We start from the raw sequence: 26,610 nt of genomic DNA, 5'->3' as shown, positions 1-26,610 counted from the left end.
ACACCGAGTTTAGAGTGGGTGGGGAGCGGGAAGATCTGCAAGCTGCTCTACGAGGGAAGCATTTAACCTGAGCCTTACTGGATAAGGGAGGTTTCAGGAGAGGGAGAAGCCCCTTTCCTTTGTGGGGTCTGTAGGGCCTTCAGGAGTGACTCTCGGGGAGGACAAGGACAACTCTGGAGGAGGCTGAGTGCCCCCCAGCAGAATGAGGGGTGCTGAGGCCTGGGCCACTTCTGAGTGAAGCTCATTGGATTCCCTCTGAAGTTACAGGCCCCCAAGGGCTCAAGATGTTCCAGAGCATAAAATGTGGATGTCCTGCTTAATGCAGCTGCCTGCTGCCGCCAATGTGGGCCATGCCTGTGGTCACCAGAAATCCCAAGGGCCATTGACCCCGTCCTGTTTGCTCATGTGCTGGTGGTGTTCTTGGCTGGGTAACTGACTGGGCAGTCCACTCCCAGAGGGGCCCTGGCCTTCCCTCGCCCCCCGTCTCCTCAGGGTTCTCAGCTGCACAGGGGGAGCCACCACCCTGGTGACCGGCCCTCTCACCTCTCCCAACTTCGGGCAAATGCAGCAGCCACATTTAGGGGTGGGTGAGCCGAGCTTCCGGAGTTGCTTCTTGGCACCCAGAGATGTAAATAGGGGAGCTATATTTGGCAAGCCTCCACCTCTCCGAGAGGGGCAGGTAACGTATGAGATCTCAGCTTGTGTGCAACTGTCAGCACATCTTCTGAATCACCTGGATGCCGATGTGCACTGAGCTGCCCGGTCTGACCCTCCTCCCCTCACGTCCCCTCCCCAGCTGTCACCTGCCTGGCACAGGAGGAGGAGAAGGGCATCTCATGGGCAGTGGGCAGTGCTCTGAGCCAATCTGAGTAATGGAAGGCTCACTCATGCTCATCCTCATGCTCTCCCTCTTGCCCTCGCTCCTTCTAAGCCAGGATGTCCCTGTCTACCCAGGATCTGATGGGCTGCAGAGAGCTACTGTGTACGTCCTCGTCCAGGGCTATGAGTCCTTCCCACAGGGAAGTCCTGCTTCATTACCTTCATCGAGCCATGATAAACCCCTCAAGAGCTTTCCATTGCTCTTAGAAGAAAACCCCAGCTCCCTGCCACAGCCACGTGACCTGGCCCCACCTACCTCGTCCAGCGCCTTTTCCCTCCCTCGTTGCCCTCCCAGTGCCCAGCTCTCTGCCCCCTTCAGCGCCCTGACTCTGCCAGCCTTTCCCTACCTCAGGATGTTTGCCCACATTCCTGTTTCTACCTGGAAGGCTCTTACTTCCTGCTCTTCCCACGGCTGCCTCCTTCTCATCCTTTGGCTCTCAGCATTAACGTCACCACCTCAGAGAGGCCCTCCTTGGTTTCCCAATTGAAAGGAGGCCCCTCTCATTCTTTTCTATCAAGCATCTATTTTCACCTTCCTACCCTTACTGCAATTTACATATTTACTTGTCAATTTCTTCACTTGTTTGGCAAACATGTATTGAGCATCTACTATGTGCCAGGCACTCTCCTGGGCACTGAGGGTATAGCAGTGAACAGAGCAAAGCCCCTGCCCTCGTGGAGCTGACATTCTCATCCCAGACAATAAAGACTAGGATGAAAATAATAATACAGTGATGACATGACATCAGACAAAATAAATTCTAGAAGGAAGAAGTAAAGCCAGAGGGATGGGAGGGAGAACTTAGAAAGGGTGGCTCAAGGAGGTTCTGAGGAGGTGCCATTTGAGCAGAGGCCAGAGTAAAGTTCTTTATTTGCTTGTTGTCTCTCTTTGCTGTTGGGCTGTTACCTTTATTCCCCCACTTAATCCCCAGTACTTGACACATAGTAGGCATTCAATAAAGCTTTATGGAGCAAGTGAACAAATGAGCAGCTAATCAGACCTACTGCTGCAGCACAAGTGTCTTTCCTTGGCTTCATCCTTAGCAGATCCCAGGAGCAGCGTGTCCTCATCCTTTGATAACAACTCTCAGTAGACAGGAAGGCCATTTGTCACTCACCCTCAGGCATCCTCTCTGCAGGGAAATCAGAGGTCCTCGCCCAGCAGTGATGGATAGAGTGTCCTTTGACTGGCAGGTCCAGCTAGGAGCTGCTGTCAGAGTCCCTCCTTGTGCAGAGATAAATGGACCATGCACAGATGACACAACCAGCAAGACAGACTTGAACACGGGACTCCAGATACCAGAGGCCTAGCTTCCTGCTGATAGGCGGGCCCTGTGTTAAGTGACCCCACAGGGGAAACAGTGCCTTGGAGAATGGTGGGTGGGATCAGAGCCTGAATACCTAGAGTGTTGACTCTCCTACTGACTGGCCTTGGGGAAGCTTCTTCACTTCTCTCAGCCTCAGTCTATCCATCTGAGCAATGGGAATGCCAGTCTTTGTTTTAATAACCTATAAGCATAGAGGTGCTTTGGAAGGCAAAAAGTATTCAGATAAACAGGGTTATTCCAAATAGCAAGTTAATTGTCCAAGAAGTTGAAAGAATGGTTGTATAAAGTGAGGCAAACCCGAATCTGTGGTTCTGTTGTGAACATTCTGTCCGTGCCTATAATTCAGGAGGCACCTACGAGCAGAAATTCAGAGCACACAGATGTGCTCTGAGATGCAGCACTCTGCTTCCTCCTTTGGGTTAGCTGTTCTCCACGTCCCCGAGTGTGTGCCTCTGACAGTTTTGACACTGCTGTCAGCCAAGTCCATGGTTGGTGGACTCCTCTGCTGAACAGAGCACAGTCTGTGTGGGTGTTGTCGTGGTGAGTGCCACATGGTGTGACTTGCATACGAGTCATGCTTAGTCAGGACCAAGGATCTGTCTGTGTTACACCAGAAAAAAAAAAAAAAAAAAACCTGGTCCTTCCACTTGGGGAGTTTGAGAAGCAGCGGCCTAGCTCCCTTCAGTGAACAAAGCCCGCAGCCCGCTTCCCGGCCCCTGCAGCCAGCCGTGTGCTCCCTCCCCGCAGCCTGCCTCCATCAGAATTCTCCCGCCTGTGCTGTCTGGGCCACTGCTGCTGACTTCCCTTTGCTTTTTCACCTACTGAAATCCTATCCCTCTTTTTAGAGCCTAAATCAAATCCCATTCCTTCCACAAGGCTCGCCCGGGCAGATTAACCCCCCTCCCCCATTCCCCAGCCCCAGCCTCCAGCGCCCTTCCATCTCCAGCAAGCACGTCTCCCAGTCTGTCTGCTGTGACCCATGGAGGCCCCCCGCATGCCTGACGTTGATTACTCTGTGGCCCCTGAGGACCCACTAGGCCCTCCTACCCTTTTTAAGTCCCACCCAGTCTGGACCTTACATCCAATCCGTTCTCAGTAAATGGCAGCCAAGCTGATCCAAAGCACCAGGAGCACCAGTCAGCTGCAGGTACTGCCTTTGCCAAAAGGAAGACGAGGCTCAGATGTGAATCCCTTTCCCTGGGACAGCCAGAGGAGCCGTGTGCCCGCTGCTGAGGACAGCCGTCCACCTGGCCTCTAGGACGGAGGGTCCTGGGTCCATCTTGCCCCGACCCACCCCCTTCTTCTAACTGACCCTAAACATGACTCTTCAAGCTGCCCTGGCCCGAATTACCTCGACTTGCTTCCCCCACTCTCCCCCCATGCTGGTGAACCGCTCAGTGAACTACAGGGGCAGCTTCTACACAGCCCCCTCCCACCTGATGAGAAAGGCCCCAGCTCCATCACGAGCAGGGCAACAGGTGAGCCAGGCCTTAGTTCAAAAGAGCTCTGTGGGCCCCTCTACTTTCACTGCTGCTCTCCCTGCCTCCTGAGTGTTCCCCGTGGGCCTTTGGCCGCAGCCCCAGATAGGAAGTTCCTGAAGGAAGAGACCCTGAGCACCGCTCTGCTTCCCCATGAGCATCCACTGCGGTGCTGGGCCCTGAAGTGGCTGCTCAGGGAGTGAGCAGACGAAGGACAAGAGGTACTTTAAACTGCAGCAAGAAATTCCTCAGTTAGACCTATAGAAAAACTTCCTGACTGCGAGAGGAATTAAACACAAATTTTAAAGGCAGACAGGGTCGTAGGGATTGGTTTTCACACACTGCCCCCCTCAATTTTAACTGCCTAAGCCTTTGTCCTTATGTGAAAACCCAGCAGAAAACTCAGCAGCTCTGGAGCTGTGGAAATTGGGAGGGTGAAGGGTCCAGAGGCCCTGTCATGGCCCCAACCCCCAACCAAGGCAGAGGACCTCTTTGGACTCTGTGAATCACAGCCTAACACATCCACTCACCTGTGCTGATCCTGTCTCTTTGCCAAGGGGACACTGAGGCCTGGAAGGGTGGTACCGTGCCCAAGGCCCAGGACAGAGCCAGAGAGAGGCTCTTTCCCCCGACCAGACTCCGCTACTTAAAGAAAGTCAGAGGGAAGTGGAATGCTGGGAACTGGTGGGCAAGGTTGTCAAATGATTTTACTCCTCACAGGAAGTGGGCTTGGACCCCATGGTCTTCCTATGTCCTTTTCCTCTTGGACTGTGTGTTCACTTCCTTCAGAACCGACGCCTGGGGGTCCCGCTCCCACACTGCGGAGCTCCGCCTAGTCCCCTCTGATCCCGACCTCTCCTCCTCCCCATTCCCAGCCTGGGGTTTGCTCAGGAGTTTTGATAGGAAAGTGAGGGGTGGGCCGTGCTGGGGAGCATGCAGGGCCCATGAAGTGGGCCCCCCTGGAGGTCTGTGTTGTCTTTGCCAGCTGCCTTTGAAAGGCTCTTCCAAAGAGCTAATTCCTTTGTGCACAGACATGATTTATGAGGCTTTCTAGGCAAATTGTGGAGATAAATGGTCTCTGGGACTGGTAAGCTTCAAAGGCAGTGATGTAGGCGAAAAGGGAGCTGGGCAGCCGGGAGCTAGGCTCTCATTAAAAGCCTGTTGGGGGAGAGGGTAGAGCAAAGCTGAGGACAGACTGGCACTGGCTGGCCCCTGGGTCCTTTGGGACAGCCCCCAGCTTGTCCCTCACCCTGGGCCTCACTGGCCCCGTAGCTGAAGTGTATGAGACTAAAGGGCTGGGGTGTTGCAAGGGAGGGGTAGCAATGAGTTCTGGCTTAGACTCTAGAAGGGCGGGCACCTGTGGCGTGCACACCAGCCCCTCTGTTTAGCATGGCCCAGAGGCCTCACTGGGGTCCTGGAGTCTCACCCTCTCCTGCCTCTCACTGATGACCTGGACAGCACCCTCCCTCTCTGGGCCTTGACATCCTCTTGTACAGGAAGCACAGGTGTGAAAACTCCAGTGTTCCAGCCCTGGCCAGATACTCTGTGGTTTGAGGTTCTGTTGTTAAATAGTCCTGGTTGAGAAACAGGCCAGAGATTACACTGACTGTGAGATCATGGGTCAGTCACCTAACCACACCCAACCGTGCTTCCTTCCTCTGTAAAATGTGGGTATTTATAACTACCCTGAAGAGTCATGGCTTGAACTGAACAAGCTAGGTACCGCAAAGTAACTAATACCTAGTTTTCTTTCCCATCACCTGTCCACACGATACTGTCATTCTGCATCCCAAACAATCCCTGTGAAGTTGATGAATTTGACTTTTCCACCTTCCCATCTCCTCTCTCCAAAAGCAGCTTAGTAAACATGCACATACCCACTTCCTCCTCCGGCTCCCAGGTCTGCTCGTCGTGGCTCAGATATATTAACAGGTAACTGGAGTGTCAATGGCTGATAACGCCTCATAATGTGACTGATCACCCCCACACACAGATGTACACTTGCACAAACATGGGGTGGTGCCCATTTTAATGGGGGATCCCTACAGACCCCGAAGAATGCGGTCCTAAGGGTGGAATGGCCGGCAGACTCGAATACATCCATCCGCAGCCAGATGCAGGGCTCTGATAAGATGGAGTCACTGAGTCTCCCCACTCCCTCCTGATAGCTGATGGCATGACATCTGGTTAAAATGGACCTGGTTGCCTCGAGCTACGGTCAAGGCTGTGGCGATGGAGATGAGGAAGGTAATGAGCTGAAGTGACTGACTTTGTTCAGGGCATTGTGATGTACCCACTGGCTTCCTTCCCTGCTCAGCCCTTGCCAGCTCCCAGGGCCTCCTGACCCCTGACCTGACAGTGGGTCACTCTTCCTAGTTGTAGCCACCCCAGCAGCAGCTTTTTCAGGACCCCCGCCCCCGCCCCCCCAAGTCACTCCAGGTTCTGATGGGTCAACATTTCCCACTTGTTTGTGTTTTTCAAACCGATTGTGGCCTTCTCAGCTCCTGGAACATAGGAGGTGCTCAGTAATTGTTTGGCAAGTGAATAAAAGAGCCCAACTCATCTCCCAAAAGCTGCTGTGGTGGAATAGAAAGAGCCTTCACTGACATGGCCAACAAGTTTCCAATCTAGCTCTCTAGTGCATTAGCTGTGTGGCCACAGGCAAGTCACTCAGCCTCTCTGAGCCAGTTTCCTGACCTGTAAAATGTGTGTATGGGGTGGGTGAGTACATGAGACCTAAAGACTAGGAGCAAGAAAACCAGTCTCTGACTCTCAACTCTGCCTTTTGCAATCAGTGGCACTTTTATCTCCAAGGGGACATTTGTCAGTATCTGGAGACATTTTTGGTTGTAACAATTGTGGAAGGGAAGGTGCTACTGGCATCTAGTGGGTGGAGGCCAGATGCTGCTAAACGTTCAACAATGCACAGGACAGTCCCCACAACAAAAAATGTTCTAGGCCAAAATGTCAGTCATGCCAAGGTTGAGAAACACTGATTAGCTATTTAATGTCTCAGTTGAAAAATGGGATAATCACCCACCTCAGATAGTTTGCCTCAAATTCTTTTCGGAACAAGGCAGGGTAAGAATAAATGGCACAGGGTTAGTAAGAGAATGAAATAGCCCAGGTGAGAACGCAGCTCACAGGGCTGGGGGTTCTTCCTGCACGGGGGTGTGCTCCTCCACCCGTCCCTGCAGGGCGCAGTGGCCAGGGAGGGGCGGCCCCTGTGAATCCCGTCTCCCTCCAGAGCTCAAAAGGAGATGTAGATAGTATGGTTAAATAACAGAGGAAGTAACCAGTGTAATAATTGATCTCTAAAAGCTAATGATACATCATTATAATCCTATGTCGTCAGCATCTTCTAGGCTTAGGGACTGTGTCTGGAGATTTGGGTTTTAATCTACAGCACCTTGGCCTATTAATATTTAATTCTAACAATCTAAGTGGTGGAAAGATAGGGAGCTGAGCAATGGCTCAACTCAGAGCCCGGGTAACCACTTCAATTTTTTCTTTTCCACACAAGAACAAACACACTTCCTACCCCGTCCCCTCTGGCCTGTTTCTCAAGTGGCAACATTTAGCCCCAGAGCATGGAATCACAATCAGAATGGGGAGAGACCCCAGCATTTACCTATTGGTGTTTCTTTTTTCTTCTTCTTCTTCTTCTTTTTTTTTTAATCCTCACCCAAGGACATTTTTCCATTTTTTGCTCAGATAAAGTGGGAGGGAGAGAGAGGAAGAGAGAGAGAGAGAAACATCGACGTGAAGGGACACATCGAGTGGCGGCCACCCGCACGACCAACCAGGGCCGGGGACAAACTGCAACGGAGGTACATGCCCTTAGCGGAAACCGAACCCGGGTCTCTCCGGACCGCAGGCCGACGCTCCAACCGCTGAGCCAAACTGGCCAGGGCATTTTCTTCTTCTTTTTTAATCCTCACCTAAGAATATGTTTTTATTGATTTGAGAGAGAGAGGAAGGGAGAGGGAGAGAGATAGAAACACCAATGAGAGAGAACACCGATTGTCCACCTCCTGCATGTCCACAACCTGGGCATGTGCCCTTACCGGGAATCAAACCGGCAACCTCTTAGTGCCTGGGTCAATGCTCAACCACCGAGCCACACCGGCTGGGCCCGGTGTTTCTTAATGAGGACACCACTGACACTTGGAGTTCTTCATTGTTCAGGACTGTCCCTGATCATTTGTGATAACCTAATAACCCCTCCCCCCATTTTACAGATGAGAAAACAGAGTCCCAGAGAGGGGAGGAGGCGCTGCCCAGGACTGCACAGCACTGGCTGTATCTGCCCTTCGATTCTTCCTCAGAATTGCAACGTGGGTCTGGAAAGAGTGGAGGGGCCCCACCTCAGAGAACTTTCCTGTGCTTTTATTGCGGCCAGTTGGTTGACAAATGGTCTCGCTCACTGGAAAGTCATTTTATTTATCGTTTCTGGTGGCTGCTGCTCCATCTCTGCCTGTAATGGGCTCCACCACCCCAGAATAATTAAAGCAGAGGTCCAGGGGTGAAGCCCAGGCATAAGTGTTTTTTACAGCCTCCAGGGTGAAGCTAATGAGCAGCTAGGCTGAGAACCACTGTCTGAGGGAGCAAATCCTCATGGGCAGCAGGAGGGGCTCTTGGTAACTGGAGAAGGACCCTTGTCAGCACTGCTTGAAGGCTCTTCCTGCGCCCAGCTTGGGGCAGGACGCTGGGTGAGACCATGTATGTGTGTGCAGGACAGAGGCAGCTACAAATAAGCACACACCCAGCTCCCCCATTGCAACCCACAGAGACTGCAAGGCTAATGGAGGAGATTTGACACAAGGCACCGAAACCTGCTTAAATAGAAGTGGTGACAAAAACAATGGTCAGCCAAGGTGTTGTTCCTCATCGGGTAAGTCAGTGAGGCATAAAACATGGTTGTGCCTTTAACAAATACTTATACATCAATGCTCACAGCAGCACCGTTTGCAACAGCCAGAAAAGGCAGAAACAACCCAAGTGTCCATCAAGAGATGAATAGATAAACAAAATGTGGCATATTTACGCAATAGAATACTAATCTCAGCAACAAAAAGGAATCAAGTTTTGGTATCCACTACAACCTGATGAACCTTGAAAATGTTATGCTTAAAGAATCCAGGCACCAAAGACTAATATTGTGTGATTCCACTTATAGAAATATCTAGAATAGGCAAATTTATAGAGACAGAAAAGTAGATTAGAGGTTACCAGAAGGGAGGAGGGAATGGGGAGCTATTACTTAACGGTTCCAGAGTTCCTGTTTGGGGTGATGGAAAAGTTTTGGAAAGAGTGGTGGTTGTTACACAACACTGTGAATGTAATGAATGCCACTGAACTCATCATACACTTAAAAATGATCAAATGACAAAATGCATGCTATATGTGTTTTATCACATAGAAAGTGTTCTAAATAAATAATTTTAACTAAAGAGAATAAAATTATGTGAAATTGGGCCAGTCGTGGAAAACCTGGGACCCATGACCACCATTCATACATAAACCGATGCCTGAAGAAGGAGTCTCTCTGCCTTGTCACCTGTTTGTGAATTATCCAAGGTGGATGTTTAAGCCCAGCTGGCTGCCTACATCCCAAGTTCCCTCTTCCATCAACACCAGACCACACCCAGTAGGAAGGAGGGGTTAGGAACTCACTCCCTAGCTGTGTAACTTTGGATAAGCTATTTAACCTCACTGGGCCTCTGTTTCCTGATCTGCAAAATGGGGATAATAATAGCACCCCCTACAAATGGGTTGTTGTGAGAATTAAATGAGGAAATTAATTTTATGCCTTTATCTCTTGGCCTGGCACGTTTTAACTGTTCAATTAACTCTAGTTACAAATGTCAAGCATGTCTGTGGAGGCCTCGTGGGGACCCCAAAGCACTCTAGGCCTGGACCCTAAAGCCTGAAGAGGTCAGCAGAGAGATTCACTGGCTGGGAAGGGGGGATGAGTGGCCAGTTTACAGGAACACGACAAGCCAGGCCACACACTTCTGGGTGCCCCTTAAGCCCTCACTAGCTGCCCGGAGAAGATACATCCACTTGAAAAATCAGCCAAAACCAACTATAATTAGGAAGGTGCATCTGTGACAGAAAAAAAATAAAAAGCATGTGAGGGGGTGACATTCCAAGGCCAAATTGGGAAGAGTTTGTGACTATCTGTGAAAGAATGCAAAATTCTGTTGTAATTTTAATGATGATAGTTTTTATTCACCTTCAACAGGGTTGATAATTGACTCACTGCAGCTCTGCCTCATTTCTGTCATTGCTGGGGAATGAGGCGTTTTTAAGTGGATTGTCTAGATAACTGAAGCTTATCCCTGTGAACTCTTTTTTTTTCTCATTTAATCACTCTGGGGGAGGGGGAGGGGATGTCTGTGGAATGGATTACACACTTCCCTGCTTCCTTAATGAGAATATTTTAAATTGGATACGAGGGGCTATTTGCCCCTATATTAATGGCTGCAAGCTGCTTTGCCTTTTAGTTGACAAATGTTTTCTGTTTGTTTTCTTGGTTTCCTATTGTGACATAGCGCTCTTGCTACTTATTTTTCAGGAGCCCCATAAAGCACACATGCACACACGAGGACACCAACCTACACATGTGCAAAGCACACACACTCACACACCCATCTGTCTGAGAGCACACGCTGTCAGGCTTACATGAGCTTCTCCAGCGCCCCGGCTGCCCTTGTGATTGCACGTGCGCCGTGTACATAAATGCGCCTGGCGCTGTCCCCACTAGACTGCACACTCCGAGAGGGACTTGCTAAATGTTTGTTGAATAGATGAGTACCGGAATGAAAGCACACCAATGTTGTGCATCCGTTAGTGGTAAGTGAATGAGTTGTGAATGCCACCTTGGGTGTCCCTTAGACGATGACCAAAATTAACCTCATTCTCTTTTCCCAATATTTCCTCTTCCCTTTGTGTTTCCTGTAAAGAATGTGATGCCAGTATCCACCCAGCAGTCTAAACCGAAGCTGGGGTGACATCTCTCCTCCCTCCTCTTCCCTCCCTCAGCACCCTGTCAATCACCAAGTCCTTGCTGTTTCTACCTCATAAATGCAGCTGGCCTCTCGTCCCTTTCTGTCCATTCCAAAGGCTACTACCTTAGTCAGGGCCACCACCATCTGTTTCATTTTTTAATCAGATTGTCTGCTTTTTTGCTGTGGAGTTGTATGAGTTCTTTATATTTTTAGATATTAACCCTCTTCAGATAAATGATTTGCAAATATTTTCTCCCATTTAGTAGGTTATCTTTTCATCATACTGATGGTTTCTTTTGCTATGCAGAAGCTTTTTAGTGTGATGTCATCCCATTTATTTATTTCTGCTTTTGTTGCCTTTGCTTTTTTTGTCAAATCCAAAAAAAAAAAAAAAAAAAATCATCACTGAGACTGATGTCAAAGGAATTTACCTACTGCTCATGTTTTCCTCTGAGAGTTTTATGGTTTTAAGTCTTATTCAAATCTTTAATTCATTTTGAGTTAATTTTTACGTGTGTGTAAGAGTGTTCCAGTTTAATTTTTTGCATATGGTTGCCCAATTTTCTCAACACCATTTATTGAAGAAGCTGTTCTTTCCCCATTATATAGTCTTGGCTCCTTTGTTGTAAATTAGCTGACCATATATGCATGGGTTTCTTTCTGGGCTCTCTATTCTGTTCTACTGGCCTATGTGTCTGTTTTTATGCCAATGCAATACTGTTTGGATTACTGTAGCTTTGTAATATAGTTTGAAGTCAGGAAGTATGATGCCTCCAGCTTTGTTCTTCTTTCTCAAAATTCCGTTGGCTATTGGACTTGATTTGTGCCTCACCCACCGTAGTACCAGGTGGGAAATGGAGGGTGAAGTTCACTCATCATTTGGTAGCTCAGTTTGTGTGTGTGAATATTTGGAGCACAGATAAAGAAGGAATGAAACAAAATAGGGTAATTGGACTCTGGGCCTAGGGTAGTTCCATCTACTAAAGGATGATGGACAGGCTCTATGACATTCATCACTTGACCGTAGTCGGCAAATGGGAGGTACATGAAAGGGGGTTGGTAGTACCCAAAGATCCACTCTCTGGCTTCATGAGAACCTTGTGCTCTTGTACATGCCCAACACTGAGTGCCACTGTCTCTCCGTCATCCTGAGCCTGCTCCAGTAACACCTTCCCAGCCCCTGCACCAGCCCTCTTTCCTCTCTGAGTGTCTAAACCCTAGAATCACTGGATTACAAAGGTCAGTTAATCATCTCATTGCCTTTAGGCAATAAGGTGACCAGCCATTCATTCCAGTTTTTCTAGGACTGAGAGATTTCTCAGAATACAGCACTTTTAGTGCTGAAACTGGGACAGCTGGTCACCGTGATAGGCAGACAAGTGAGACATTGTTTACAGCTCGCTTCAGATGCCCTCTCTTCTAGGTAGGCTTGCCTGGTTTCCTTAGCTAGGAGCACTCTTTCTCTCACTGAACATCTCCTAGAACATTATTTGTGGCTGTCCATGCCTGAACTCCACATTCATCCCTGCTCCAGGGCTTGAGTGAATGAGGCAAGAGTGTGAGGACATCTTGTGTGTCCTGTAGGCACCAGGTGAGAATTAGAGTGGGGGGTGGCAGCAGGCTCGGTAACCTACCTGGGACTCTGCCATTCAGCCCCTTTCCACAGCTGTAGAGCGAATTTTTGCAAAGCTGGCTCAGACATCACTCCTTGGAACATTTAATTACATATCAAGATCTTGAAGGCTGTCTGTCACCTCCCAGGGAAACATTTCTTTTTCCTGCTCCTTCTGAAGTTGGCTGCTTGAAAAATAATGAAATTGAACTGAAGATGAAGCAACCAGGGGTGTAGGCATTACTGAATGGGAAAAGCAGCAGGAGAGAGAGACGGGGCGGGGGGCGGGGTTGATAAAAAGATGGAGCCAGGGGAGGGGCAAGGAGTTAGAAGACACATTCATAGAGAGAGAAGTGCAAGAGGTGAGAAAAGTAATGAGTCTTGGACAGAGAGGGAAAGGGGCAGGAGAGAGAGAGATGGGAGCTGGGCTGGGTTGGGCTAGGGAGGTAGCAAGGAGAGCAGTAAGGCCACAGAGAAGGAGTGGCAGACCCTACGGAAAGTGGCCTGGCAGAGGGGAACAGAGACAGCCAACCAAGAAGAGTTTAGCAAAAGCAGCAGAAGGTAAACAGCTGGCAGCTCCAGAATTTCCACCCAGGAGAGGCGGCTTCGGGAGGCACTGATTGGAATGGAATGGTCTCGACTGGAAGATGCTTGAATGAAACAAGCTTCTTAGCTTGTATGACTGGTTGTTCCCGTGGTCTGGGGAAGAGCTGATGGAGGTTAGGAGGCCCCAAAGCTTCCACCCAGATACCGCTTGCTGCCTCCTACCAGGGAAGAGCGATGCAGAGCCGCTTGGGCTTAGGTTCCCCGCCCCCCATCCCAAGGAGAGTCCACAGGGTCCCTCAGCTCTGACCCGCTCTTCTCTTGCAGGCTGCGACAGTGACCACTGGGGCCCCCATTGCAGCAACCGGTGCCAGTGCCAGAACGGTGCCCTGTGCAACCCCATCACCGGCGCCTGTGTGTGTGCCGCTGGCTTCCGAGGCTGGCGCTGCGAGGAGCTCTGTGCGCCCGGCACCCATGGCAAGGGCTGCCAGCTGCCGTGTCAGTGCCACCACGGTGCCAGCTGTGACCCCCGCACCGGCGAGTGCCTCTGCGCGCCCGGCTACACCGGTGTCTAGTGAGTAAAGGGACGGTGGGGCGTGGAAGGGAGGGCAGGTCCCCCGCATGCAGGGCGGTGGTAACAGATGGAAGGTCAGGATAGTCTGTAAGACACCCTACTTTCTGACCCTAAGTCCTGTGGAGGCTAAATGCCCAGACCTTGCCCAAGCCCCAGAGTGACTGGTGCAAGCTGGACGATGCATGGATGGGCGCTCCCATGGCCAGAGAAGCACATCAAACTCCTCCCAGGAGTTCCTTCCTGGTCAGGGCCCTGACCTTAGCTTGCAGTTCTCTTCTGATCATAACCCAAATGCCTCTGCTTACTTGGGTCCTGACCCCTCCAGCCATTTAAAACAGACGGAGTGAGGGCCTTGGCCAGATATCATGCGTAGATTTGGGTAGTTTACTCTGCCTGTTCCTCTTCCCTGCCTCCTCCCCCAGACCCTAAACAACCCTTCACCCTGGCTCCCTGGAGAGTCTGTTTTGATAGGGGACCTCTAAGACTGCTTTGTTGAGACCCCTCAGAGGCAGATTGAAGTCCCCCTCACACACACACACTGAAGGCTCAGCGTCCTCCCCAGCAGCCCTAGATCCTGAGAGGCATCCAACGACCCTAACCACAGACACATCCTTGATCGAGGGTGTTCCCTATCCCCATGTCTGGCCAGCTGCAGGGCTAGCTCCACTGGAAGCCAGGGACATTGGACTAAGACCCCAGGCCACGACCCCATGCCCCTTCCTACACATGAGCCTGTCTTGGTAACTGAGAGCCTTTCAGAGCCTGGAGCAGAAGGTATGCCCCAGATTCTCCCTCTCTCCGACTCTAAGCACATTCTTGAAGGCAGGATTCATGGCCACTTCTCAGTATTTTAGCCCATGATGTTTCTCTGCCTGGCATGCCCTTCCTTCCATTCTCCCAGGGAAACTAACTTCAACTTCAAGACTCATATAAAATGTCTCCTTCTTCAGGAAGCCTTCCTCAGCTCTCCCTCTAGAGAAGAACACTCCTTTCTACTAAAAGCACTTGAGTCATTCCACAAGTACTGGCCCAAGCACACATTCCAGTTCATCATATCTGAGCTCTGCTCCCCCTCCTGGCAGGAAGCAGGACTGCATCTCAGCTGCCCCGTGCCTAGACCAGTTCGGGATGACTGTGAACTCACGCATTCCTAGGGAGCCCTAGAGCGCTGGGGCTGGCAGCTGGGGCCCTGCCACCGGCTCTGAGTGCTGCTGCATCTAACCCTCTGCTTCCCCATGCAGCTGCGAGGAGCTGTGCCCACCCGGGAGCCACGGGGCTCACTGTGAGCTGCGCTGCCCCTGCCAGAATGGGGGCACCTGCCACCACATCACTGGCGAGTGTGCCTGCCCCCCAGGCTGGACGGTAGGTGGGCCTGCCGGATCTGGGTGGGGCACCGTAAGAGGTCTGAGCATCACTCACTCGCACGCGCCCTGGATTCCCTCCCCCGCCTTGAACACCCTCCCTCCTATTTATGGTCATGGGCATCAGTAGACGACTGCCATGGACACAGCTGTGAATCCCAGGTCTGCCATCTAAGGTCTGTGTGACCTAAGGCAAGTTACTTCACCTCTCTGAGCCTGTGGTCCCTCATGGGCAACATTGTTGAATTCTCATAGGTTGGCCCTGTCTTTGGGCATAGGTACTCACTTGAGCTACCATGGGCTCTGGGCCAGAAGAGGCAGAAAGGGCATGCTGTAAGGGTGGGGGGAGGTAGGGAGACAGCAGGGTATGGATCACCTGCATTTGTAGAACTTCAGGTTCCCAGCCTCCATCCCCTACATTCACACACACACATTCTGATCCTGTGGGCCCCGGGATCTGTATTCTAACCGGTGCTCCCGATGATTCGGATGCAGCCTTAACCAGCCCAGGTCTTGTGTCTGAGAACCACCCTTGTGGGAAAGGGGGTGTGATTTATAACTTCACAGGACTAAATTTAGGCCTCACATTCAATGCTAACCCTGAAAGAAACCCTCGGTTACTCTGGTCTGTTTTCCCATCTGCAAAACTGGTATAACAACAGTCAGCCCTGCCCTTCTCCGCTGCCGCGGTTGGCAGAAGGCTCCGAAGAGGCAGTGCCTGTCCAGAGTGCCTTGAAAACTCAAGTGCTCTACAATTGTCTGTGTTATCTGGATGCCACAGACACTCCACAAGCCTCCTGCCAGCCCACGCACCTCACCTGTCGGCGCCCTCCTCACTGTCCACAGACCCACGCTCGTCAGAAGCAGCGAGTCCCTGGCTTTCCTGTTTGGGGGAAGCTCAGTGACACAGCTGCCTGCCTCATACTCACCCTGGGGCCCGAAGCTTTGCAAAGCCACAGGGCTGCTGAGCAGGAGCCGGATGTTTCAGGAGGCTGTGCGTGTCTAGGTCACGGGGCAGACAGGAGGGACGCCTGCGGGGCCCATCAACACAGATACCGATTTGCCAGAATTTTTTAGGGCAGGAAAGGACCTGGAGGATCATCTGGTCCAGAAGCACCCAAATCTGCCTGCACACCAGAGTCGGGGGGCTGGGTTAAATACAGACACCCAGGCTCCAACAGAGACCTTCTGGGGCTTGGGGATCTCTATTTTTAATAAGCTCCCAGATGATTCTGCAGCAGCCAACTGTGTCTGCATGGCTGCATTTGGAAATAATTGATCGAGACCATAGGATTTCCTCCTGTGTTTCACAGAACCTTGGGTTTCTTGGGGATGAGATTGGGGGTGGGGAGCCTAATAATTAGGACTCTGGCTCCCACACACTCTCGCGTCTGCATTTTAATCTATGCGTACTTTCTCTACTGAGGCTCTGTTGAGATTTCACATAAAAACAGGGTCTCCCAGCTTTAAGAGGTTTGAACTCCACTGGTCTATTAATCCCTTCCTTTCTCAGGTGAAGAAGCCAAAGCCCAGAGAGGCTAAGTGACCTGTCCAAGGTCACACTGCAGGTTAAGAGGGAGGTGGAGCTAGAATCCAGGTCTCCGGACTCCTGAGCCCCATCCCTCGGTGTCTATCTGGGTCTTCTGAGGACAGCGGGGCTGCTGCCACCTCTCCCACACCTGCCACTTCTCCCGCCCTGCCCCACGCTCGGGAAAGGCCCTCTCATCTCCAGCCAGCACCCTCCGTGGGTCCCCAGAGGCAGGCAGTGAGGGCGGGCAGGGGGGTCGGACCAGGACGATCGGGACATGTCAGGCCTGTGCCTGCAAAGGCCTCTCCGGGGGAACTGACGGAGGCTGGGGATCAGAGCTGGGGCAGGGAGGAAGCCAACGCATGGAGAGATTTGTTTTTCTCCCCAGCACAGTGAGAGGCTTGTTCCTCCAGAAGAAGGAAACTCTGTCAGTAGAAGCTTTGGATTTGGGGACTTTATGTTTTTAATTTTATTGTAGACAATTACATTTCTATTTTTGACACAGCATCTGGCTTGTAGGCCTGTATGAATGATTAATGCCCCTCATGCAGGCAGAGTCCCAGTGTCATGGAGCTGCAGCTCAGGCCCGAGGCCCTCCTGGGGGGCTGGGCCAAGGGCAGGGTGCTGGGCAAAAGGGTCTTCCCTTTGTCATCCTTTGGGGCTTCACTTTCCAGTTGGCTCCAGGTGGCCTCAGCCACACCCGAGACCGACAGACTCCAATGGCTAACGCACACAGTGCAGCTCCCAAAGAACCGAGGCTGTGCAGAGCTGGGGCGAGCTACCGGAACTCCGGCTCTCCAGGCCCCTCCTCAGAGATTTCTGGCCACCAGGTCCCGAGTATGCCCATGGGACACCCCATTTGCCCACTTGTGCTGAGCCCATTCCGATGGGGGGTTTTGCAAAGAACCTGGGGAATTGTTTCCTCTCTTTTTCTGGGCTCTCAGACCTTTCAGAGGTGAGAAACCAGGTGTGAATAGCTTGAAGAGAGCAGGTCCTGCAGATGGACGGGAGGGGGGAGGCGATGTGATCACCCCGTTAGGAGTTCCCGGCCTGATGGCGGAGGCTGGATGTAGTGTGTGTATGTACACAGTTCACACACATGAAAGCAACGGGCCTGAAGAACTGAGAAATGGGATCAGTTATTGTAGAGGGCCAAAGAGGTGCTTGGAGCTGAGGTTGTAGGTCATAGAAGCTGAGGTCTGAGAAGGATGATTCTAAGCCCCATGCCCGGGCCTGTGCCTGGATCGTTTCCACAGCGCCCACGACACCCACTGTTCACTGTTGCTCAAGGGCATCTGTGCTGCCCGGGACCACAGTGATCATTAGAAATGCCTTCAGACGCCGGGAGAGGCTGAGGTGTCTCATTGGCATGGCCTCGGGTCCTGTCACCATCTTGACCCCCTACCTTCTTAATGCTCCATTTAGCCACAGTCCTCTAAAAGTGAAGCTGGTATCCAGATTTTGATAAAACCATTGAACAGGTCTAACCAGTTCTGAGAGGAGCAGGACTATTGCCTCACCTCCTCTCCAGCCTCCTAGATGCCACGTAGCCTGAGGTCCCTCTACGATTGGAGATATGCACTCAGTTGACCAGAGGGCAGGTGTGTTAGGGCCGTCAGCATAAAGTGGCACAGACTGGGTGCCAAACAACAGAAATTTACTTTCTCCCAGTTCTGAAGGCCGGAAGTCTGAGGGCAAGGTGTTGGCAGGGTTGGTTCCTTCTGACGCTTCTCTCCTTGGCTTATAGATGGTGTCTTCACATGGTCTTCTCTCTGTCCCTGTTCTGTGTTCTAATCTCCTCTTCTTATGAGGACATTAGTCATTTTGGATTAGGACCGATCTGATGACCTTATTTTAACTATGTTCCCTCTATAAAGGCCCTATCTCCAAATATAGTCACATTTCGAGGTGCTGGAATTAGGATATATGAATTTGAGAGTACACAATTCAAATCATAATTGCAGGAGAGAAATCATAAGGCCACAGACCTCTCCTAGGCTGACACTCTCCTGCCTGCTCTCTCCTCCTGCCTCTCCCCAAAGGCTGTTCTTCTAACCAGCAGTAACTGACCAGTGGTGTGGCTCTCTTCCTCCTCCCAGTCCCGGGCTGTATGGGGCCCCTCCCACACACCACCCCATCGGATGCCCACTTGGGTGGAGCTGATATTAATTAAGGGCCTGTACTTTAAGACACTCTGTTTCTTCACATCTCTAATCTTACTTACTCTTTACAACCACCTGGGGCTACCACTCCCATTTTATAGGTGAGGAAACTGTGGCTCAGAACAGTCATATAACTTGCCCTAGTTCAGCCATCTGGGAAGAGATAGAACTGGGATTTGAACCCAAGGCCTGACTTTGAGTCCAGTGTCCTTCCCACCACATCAGGTAGCAGGCTTTCCAAAGTATCAAATTCTTCAAGGCCCCAGGAGCTCAAGCCCGAGGAGGGGCCTAGGGATTTAGGGACCTGGGTTGCCTACAGTGGGGAATGTGGAGACGTCTTAAGGGTGCCTGATTCCCCCAGGAAGTGCTGGAGGGAAGCATTCTGTGCACCAAACTTCCCTGCTGGGTTCCTCAGGGAGCTTTGGTCATGTGTGTGTGCGTGGGTGTGCGTGTGTGCGTGCGTGCGTGCGTGTGTGTGTGTGTGAGTCCATGAGGGCCCCACAGTGCTCCAAAATACGGAGGTAGGAGATATAAGTACAGTCCCCCCCCCAAGAAGGTTCAAAATGTTTTTTCAGGGTCACAGTATCCTCGTCCACTCCAGGACTTCAGAAGACAACTCAGAAGATGGCCAGAAAAACTCCTTCCCTCAAGAATCCCTAAGCTTGTGGGGTGCAGTGGGAAATACAGACCCTGCCACACCTGGGGTACCCCCACCACCTCCAGGAGGAAGAGCGACCCCTCCTCTCAGTGGCTTTTCCCTGCTGCTCTACATACACACACATACGCACACACACACATGCATGCACGCATCTCCCTCATCTCCCTGTCCCGTCCCTTCCCCCTCAGCCCCCCTCTCAGATCCTTGCTGTCTGACTTATGTGTGGAGGAGACATCTGAGCTAAAAGGCTTCCCACTTAATTCATTACAAGTAAATTGAATGATATTGAAAGATGTCTCTGGTCAGCAGGATTTTCCTGACTAAACTAGCTGCCTCAGGGTTGGCAATTATTGGTGCTTAATAATTGTGTGTTGAACTAATTGATTAATTAATTGTGGGAAAATCCTTGATCTCCATAAGAGAAATAATTACCTCTGGCGGGAGAGAGGCTGGAAGGGCAGCAAGAGACAAGAGCAGGTTATAATTTCTGTTTGATAAAGATCTAAGATTTATATTATAATTTTTAAAGTTATCTAATACCACAAGGCTAATACTGGAGGGAGGGGGAAGTCATCCCCTGCCCTACTCACAAATCCCACTCCCCAAAGGCCCTCACATTCGAATCTTTTAGTTTCTTCTGGCATTTTCCTCCATATTTCTTCATAATATGGTTTACTGCCATTTCCTGACTTTTCCAATGTAGACATTTATCGAATCTATTGACTTCCTAATGTAGAATAAGATTCGGCTCTAACACACACACACACACACACACACACACACACACACACACACACAGCGCAAGCCTTCTCCCACCCTCTGAAAGGAGTTTTTGTTTTGTTTTGTTTTGTTTTTTAACAATTTTTGGTTATTTTGGTTTTACAATCATTTTTTAATGTTTAAGTACATATGCCCACAAGTGTACTGTTACTAATGTATCCCTAAAACTGCAGAACTCAAATGCCTCTCAGTAAGGTCAGACACATCAGAAATCTCTCCACTTGGTTGGTTTCTGCTTCATTTCTGAGGCCACACTCACAGAACCCTGCATGTTTCTGTTCCCGCTGCACAGATAGCAGTATAGGACTTCCTTCACTACCATGCTGGAATGCTTTCCACTTCTCTTTTGTTGCAGTCCCTATTTCGACGAACCCAGGTCTTTCTTTTTCTTGCATAATTCTTTTGGATGGAAACAAATCCTTCAGTAGCTCCCTGAGAAAATGTTCATGAAAATTTAATTTTTTAAAGCTGTTCAAATCTGAAAATGTCTTACTGAATCCCCCACTTGAGTGTTAATTTAGCTGGGTGTAGAATTCTAGGTTGGAAATCATTTTCCTCTAAATGTTTAAGGCACTGTTTCATTGTCTTCTGGTTTCTAGTTCAGAAATCTAATACCTTTTTAAAAAATCTGGTTTTATTGATTTTTTTTAGAGAGAGAGGAAAGAGAAATATCAGTTGGCTGCCTCCTGCACGCCTCCCACTGGGGATCAAGCCTGCAATCTGGGCATGTACCCTGTCTGGGAATCAAACCAGGACCTCTCAGTTCGTGGGACAGCACTCAGTCCACTGAGCCACACTGGCTGGGCGAAGTCTAATACCTTTTGATTCCTGTTCTTTTATATGTGACTTAGTAAAAACTTTGAGGTTCATTTCTTTATCCATAGAAATATACATTTTTATAATAATAGGCCTAATGTTAATCTCTTTTCACATTTTGTGCTGGATACTCTATAGGCACTTTCAATTCAGAAATCAATGCTTTTCATCCTTCTATTCTGGGAAATTTTCTTGTGTATATTTCCAATTTAATTTCACACCTCCATTTTTCTGTTCCATTGTCTGGAACCCCTGTTAATTAGATGTGAGAACTTTTGGACTGATACTAATTTTATTATATATTCTGTCTCTCTATATATATCACTCTCTCCCTCCCTCCCTCTTTCCTTCCTCCCTTCTTCTCTCTCTTCCTCCCTTTTCCTTCTCCCTCCCTCCCTTTCTCTCTCTATTCCCTTCCTCTTCTGCTTTATAGGCAATTTCTTTACCTTTATCTTCCAGGTCTTCTATTGCAATTTTTTAAAAATTCTGCCTTCTTATTTTTACTTTTCAAGAACTCTTTACTGTTCTCTGGATAGCCCCCTTTTTGCCTTCTGTTCTCTCATGGTTACAAATATCTTCATAGAACTGCATAAGGATATTCATTTTCATTATAACAGAGGCTTTTCTTCTGTTTTCTTTGCTCCCTGCATTGTTCCTTGCATCTGTTTTGTCTGCTTTGATCTTCTTTCATGTTAGAGCCTTCTTGTTAGAACTCTTCTTCTACTAAGTCTTCTTCATGTTAGAATCTTCTTTCATGTTGGATCCTCATTTCAGATAGCTGGTGCTCCTCGGCCACCTGTTCATATATTACCATGAGCCTCAGAGAAGCTGGTTGGAAGCCTGGGGACAGGGATAGATGCCAGGTTTGTTGACTGAAAGCATCCTCAAATATCAGTATCTGTAGGTCTTTCCTCTTGAGCTCTCAGTGTCCCCAGAAAGAAATCCTCCAGAATCCTGCCACAGGGAGTATAGTCTGGGAATCCACATGCTAGGAGCCGAGCGGGGAGGAGAGCAGAAGGTCTGAGCACTCAGCAGGCAGAGTTCTGCAGGGTCTCCATTTCTCAGCCCAGTATTCCTGTGTCCAAAGCCTGACTCCCAGTCTTGAGAAGCCATCTGGCTATTTAAAAAGAGGGCACAAATCTGAGGTCTAATGCCCTTTTATATGTTTTCAAGTAGTTCTCTGTGTCATCACACCTGCACCTTGGCCTTCCGAGGTTCCTGGTGTCTCTCATTCCTGAGATTTTCTAAGGTTATAAAGCAACCTGATGTCTTCCCACACTCCCTTTGCAGGCACTTAGCATTGCTGAGAAAGCAGAAACCTTAGCAGTTACGTCCTCCGTCTGCTTTTCCATCTTCAGCATGTGACATCCCTTGTTCTCTATGGTCTCCTGTCCCGTTCCTTTTGTCCTTGTAGGTTTATACCTTCCCCACTTTACACCTGTATTAGCTGGGTTTGGGAAAGAAGTGGAAATAAATGTATGTTTCCAGACCACCATGTTTAATCACAGTCTCTTTGTTTTTCCTCAGGGCTCGATTGTGTTCCAGTGTGAGAGCACTTAGCACCTGGTACTTTAGTTACCTGTTTTCTTGTCTCTCTCCCCAGTAGACTGGGAGGACAGAAATCGAGTCTTACTCATATTTTATATCCTCGGTGTCTAACACAGTGCCTGGTGTACAACAATAAATGTGTGCTGAATAATTGGATAATCAAATTGGCCTGTCTGCCCATCTCTAAAATGGGGCTTTAGAGCCACGATGTCCAACTTTCTGTGCTTCTGTGATTGGGGAGAAAGTCAAAGCGAGGGAACGAGGTGGTCCCTTAGGCCACAGCAGCTGTGCCACTTCGAGGAGAGAGCAGCCTTAGAACTGCATCTCAGCAGCACCACCGATGCGTGTCTTTCCTCCTCTGTTTCAGGGAGCAGTCTGTGCCCAGCCTTGCCCACCAGGGACGTTTGGCCAGAACTGCAGCCAGGACTGTCCTTGCCACCATGGAGGACAGTGTGACCATGTGACTGGGCAGTGCCACTGCACAGCAGGATACATGGGGGACAGGTAAGGATGATGCTAACTATTGTCCTTGCCGTTCACATCGCTCATTTTCACAGCAGCCTTGCAGAGAACAGCGGAGGTTTGCCAGCCCACAGCATTCTCCTGCCGGCTTTCCCGTTCCTTTCTCAGAAAGCATTCCGAGTCCTGCCAGGGAGATTTGTCAGCTCATCCTTCCTCACCCTTGGACTGCTGATTGTCCCCTCTCCCCCAGCCCAGTGACCCTCTGAGCCCTGACCTGGGGAAGCAGGCGAGCACCTACCACCCATCTCTACTTTCTGCCCTCCTGGAGGGAGACAATGGCACCAATAATTCATAGAAGCCAAGGGCACCAACTCAGTTCACATATTTTGTACAATTTCTTCGAGAAGTGGATTTTTATTTCTAATATGAGTTCTGCCAAATGGATACTGACATTAGTTTGCATCCTCTGGAGGCCTAGGGTCTGAAAGCAGAATGAACCAGGACACCAGTGTCCTGGGATCAAACCAGCCTTGCAGAGTGGATAATCCACAAACGGCATAACTAAGGAATGACTGTGTGGGCACATGTGCCACGGGAGGAAGGGTGCCACGAGCATAGGGAAGGTGCTGTGGGAGAATGGGAAATAGCCAGTGTGTCTGGTGGTGAGTGGACTCAGGGCTGGAAGAGGACATTTGCCCGCAAGACCGGGGCCAAGCGTCCTCCCGCGCTCTCTCATTCACGTTCCTCTCTGAGCAGAGGGGGGGCAGTAGAGAGGAGGCTCTCCCACCCCGTGTCTGGTTCTGTGGGATCCATGTGTCATCTCTGACCCTGGATTTGGTTAGTCTGCCCAGAGAAGGAGGGACGAGAACACTGTTTGCCATTTCTCAGCCTCCCCTGTCCAGGTAGCATTAGGAAGCAGAGATTGGGGCTGAATCAACCAGTGAGTCCTTCTGTCTCTGACTGACATACCTGGGCTCCTCTGACTGTCTCTGGAGTCAGCCCCAAATCCTTATTGATGTCCAGAAAGGAGTTTTCCACTGTTAGCCATGGGGTTACTTTCCCCTGGCCTGAAGTCTTCAAGCCAGATCTGATCTCTGTGAAGCAGGTTTGTCTCCATGAGCTTCCCAAGTACAGAACATGGGGTGTAACAGCTGGGGATCCATCCCCCTCTGATCTCTGTCAGAGACTGGATCTCTAGGGGAAGTAGGGGAGGAAGGACTGAAGCTCAGCCCTCCTTCCCATCCTCACCATCTCCCCCAGTGAGGACACGCTCAGGATGAGTGGGCAGGGACCGGAGCTGGAAGACCCAGGAACCAGGGCAGAACCTTTTGTTTCAGGCCATTTCACATGAGAGGGAACATAGCCCACGTGTTGGGAGGGAGCAGGCCCAGGGCTCCAACGGGCTACACTCAACACCAGTAGGCCCGGCCCCATTGGCACTCCCGATTTTCAATACCAGGATGTCCCAAATGGAGAGGTAATCCTAATCCCTCTTGTTGGGGCCCAGCCCTTGATCCTGGAGCAGAGAGAAATCCCCAAAGCCTCCGGGTCCTCTAGTAAGCTTCACCAAACAACAGAGAAGAGTTCAGTAGAAGGGCCGGGTGACATTTGGGTTTCCCACCTAAACGGGCTGCCTGGTGTTTAATATTTTGTAAAATTGCCTCCATGAATTTTGTAGATGACAGCTGCATTAACCCACCCCAAATCATCACAAGCATATTAAAGTTGAGTGGGTGTAATAATGCAGGCCTCCCTGGATAGGCAGAATCTAGTACAAATTAAGGACAAAACATAGCGAGGGCTTTTGCAGCTCATTTTGTAATTTAATTGAGCGATGTATCTGGTTGTTAATGGCAATATCAGACACATTAGATTGATATGTTGCAAAGGAAGGGTGTTTAAGTAGAAAACTAATTCTTGTTGTGATTACCCTTCTGTTCCACAGGCCCCGTTATTAGCGTGCTTTGTGTAAAATTCATTAGCAGTCGTTGCTTGATCTCTAAATAAATAAGTTATTTAAATTGTGGGCAGGAAAAAAAAGAGAGAGTGAGGCTGATTATGTAAATGGATTAGGTTGTCAATATTTCATTTCCAGATTCTTTTCTGGGGCTGTGGAGTCAGTCACTTCATAAATATGGCAGGGCGGGGAAATGCCCTTCAGAGGAAACTCCCTGTCCAGGGTCCTGCCCTGTCCTGCCGATGAGAGGAAGCAGGAATGTCCAGTGGAAGGGAAGAGGATCGGGAGCTGTCTCCTGGCTTGGGCTTCTTCCCCTGATATCTGACACATCCGAGGGGAGTCCCACTCAGTGACTCCTGGAAAAATCCATTCTGAGGCTGAACAGGGGCTGGCAATGCAGATAGTGATTGTTTTCAGTTCTTCAACGCTCTTCCCCTTCTGCCTCAGTTTCCCTCCTCACTTCCTGCATCCTGCCTCCCCACCTCCTTCCTGTCTTCCACCTTCCATTCCTTTTCCAGCTAGCCCCTTCTTTCTTCCTCTTCCTCCTTCTCTTTTCTGTTCTCTTTCCCTTCATGAGGCCTCAGACTGGCTAAAATGCAGCCAGATTTGCAGGAGGGTGGTCTGGGGTCATCTCAGCCACTTGCTGGCTTTCCGAGGTTGGCACAGTCATCTCACCTGTCTGCATCTCAGCCTCCTTGGCCCCAACGTGAGGGTGAGGGAATATCTGCTACAGCCTTGGGGCCCAAGCAGCTGGAAGCCCCTCTGTCTGGTGCCTGGGCTGTAGTCTTCATCACCCTCGTTGCCCCTCCATTCTGCCACAGTCCTTTTGCCACAAAGGCTCTGAGAGATGAGAATGGGTAGCATCTTTCTGTGGGGGAAGTCCTGGAGGCTTGACCCCAGTTACCATCTCTTCTTCCTATCATAATGGGCTCAAGGCAACAAGGACAGAGACAGACAGACACCTCAGTGTGGAGTTGCCACGATTCGTGCCCGACACACTGGCTGCTCTGCCCCCGGGCACTTGCTGGCTGGCTCTACCAAAGCACTGGGGTCTGGCCACTCACCTCACAATAGGCAGCTGAGGTCACCCAGACACAAGTCTCGGCCCTGCTGTGGAGAACACTGGTTCCAAGTCAAGACTCTCCAAGATTATAAAAATGAAGGTTGTATTTTTTAATATGCTTTTAATTTATTTTAGAGAGGGGGAAGAGAGAGAGGAGAGGAACATCAATTGGTTGCCTCTCATGCCCACCCAACCCCAGGGACCGCACCCACAACCTGGGCATGTGCCATATCTGGGAAGTGAACCAGCAGCCTCTCAGTGCACAGGATGATGCTCAGCCAACCTAGCCACACTGACCAGGCTGGGATGTAGTTTTTAAATCATCTTTTGTTGCTACCCATCCCCTGATTATTGTAGAAAACCTGGAAAATGGGAAAACGTGACCATTAAAACACGTAATTCCCCAGTATACTCCATTGTTAACGTTTTGGAATTCTTCCCTTTGAGCTGCTTTATGCCAGAAACTGAGGCAGAAGGTCAGATTGGCTCTGTTATGAGAACTACAAAAAAACAATATTTACAACAGTAAGAAGTAACATTTCGTACTGAGCCCTGACCATGCATAGGACACCTTTCTAACGGTTCACACGCATTTTCTCACTTAATCCTCAAGCAACCTGGTGAGGAAGCAGATGTCGGAGCTGTAGGTTCTCCGTTCTTTGCACCACAGAAGCGGTGCTGGGACAGGATAATCCCAAACCCCAGAGGCTATTTCTGCTCATCTCTGGGATACAGGAGTCACCCACAGGCAACTTTTAGTCCACAGGCCCCAGGTTCGCCCCTTAACGTGTCAGACTCCACTGCTGTGACAGTGAATTTGCGTCCCCTGGGAAATAGCCTTGGGATGG

At 50.1% G+C, this 26,610-nt stretch overlaps 1 protein-coding gene across 3 annotated transcripts in view; it reads left to right on the top strand.

The window, feature by feature from the left end:
• MEGF11 (multiple EGF like domains 11) overlaps positions 1-26,610 on the top strand; it is a 223,635-nt gene that overhangs the window by 137,633 nt on the left and 59,392 nt on the right. For all 3 annotated transcript variants that reach the window (XM_036260506.1, XM_036260495.1, XM_036260485.1), the window contains exons 5-7: positions 13,181-13,427; positions 14,669-14,789; positions 22,648-22,784. In XM_036260506.1, coding sequence (XP_036116399.1) covers positions 13,181-13,427; positions 14,669-14,789; positions 22,648-22,784 — 505 coding nt within the window. The remainder of the gene's footprint in view (positions 1-13,180; positions 13,428-14,668; positions 14,790-22,647; positions 22,785-26,610) is intronic.

This window comes from Molossus molossus, unplaced genomic scaffold (genome assembly GCF_014108415.1).
Source record: "Molossus molossus isolate mMolMol1 unplaced genomic scaffold, mMolMol1.p scaffold_m16_p_1, whole genome shotgun sequence".
In the NCBI taxonomy this organism is placed as follows: Eukaryota; Metazoa; Chordata; class Mammalia; order Chiroptera; family Molossidae; genus Molossus; species Molossus molossus.
This window is presented reverse-complemented; position numbering and strand designations above follow the sequence as displayed.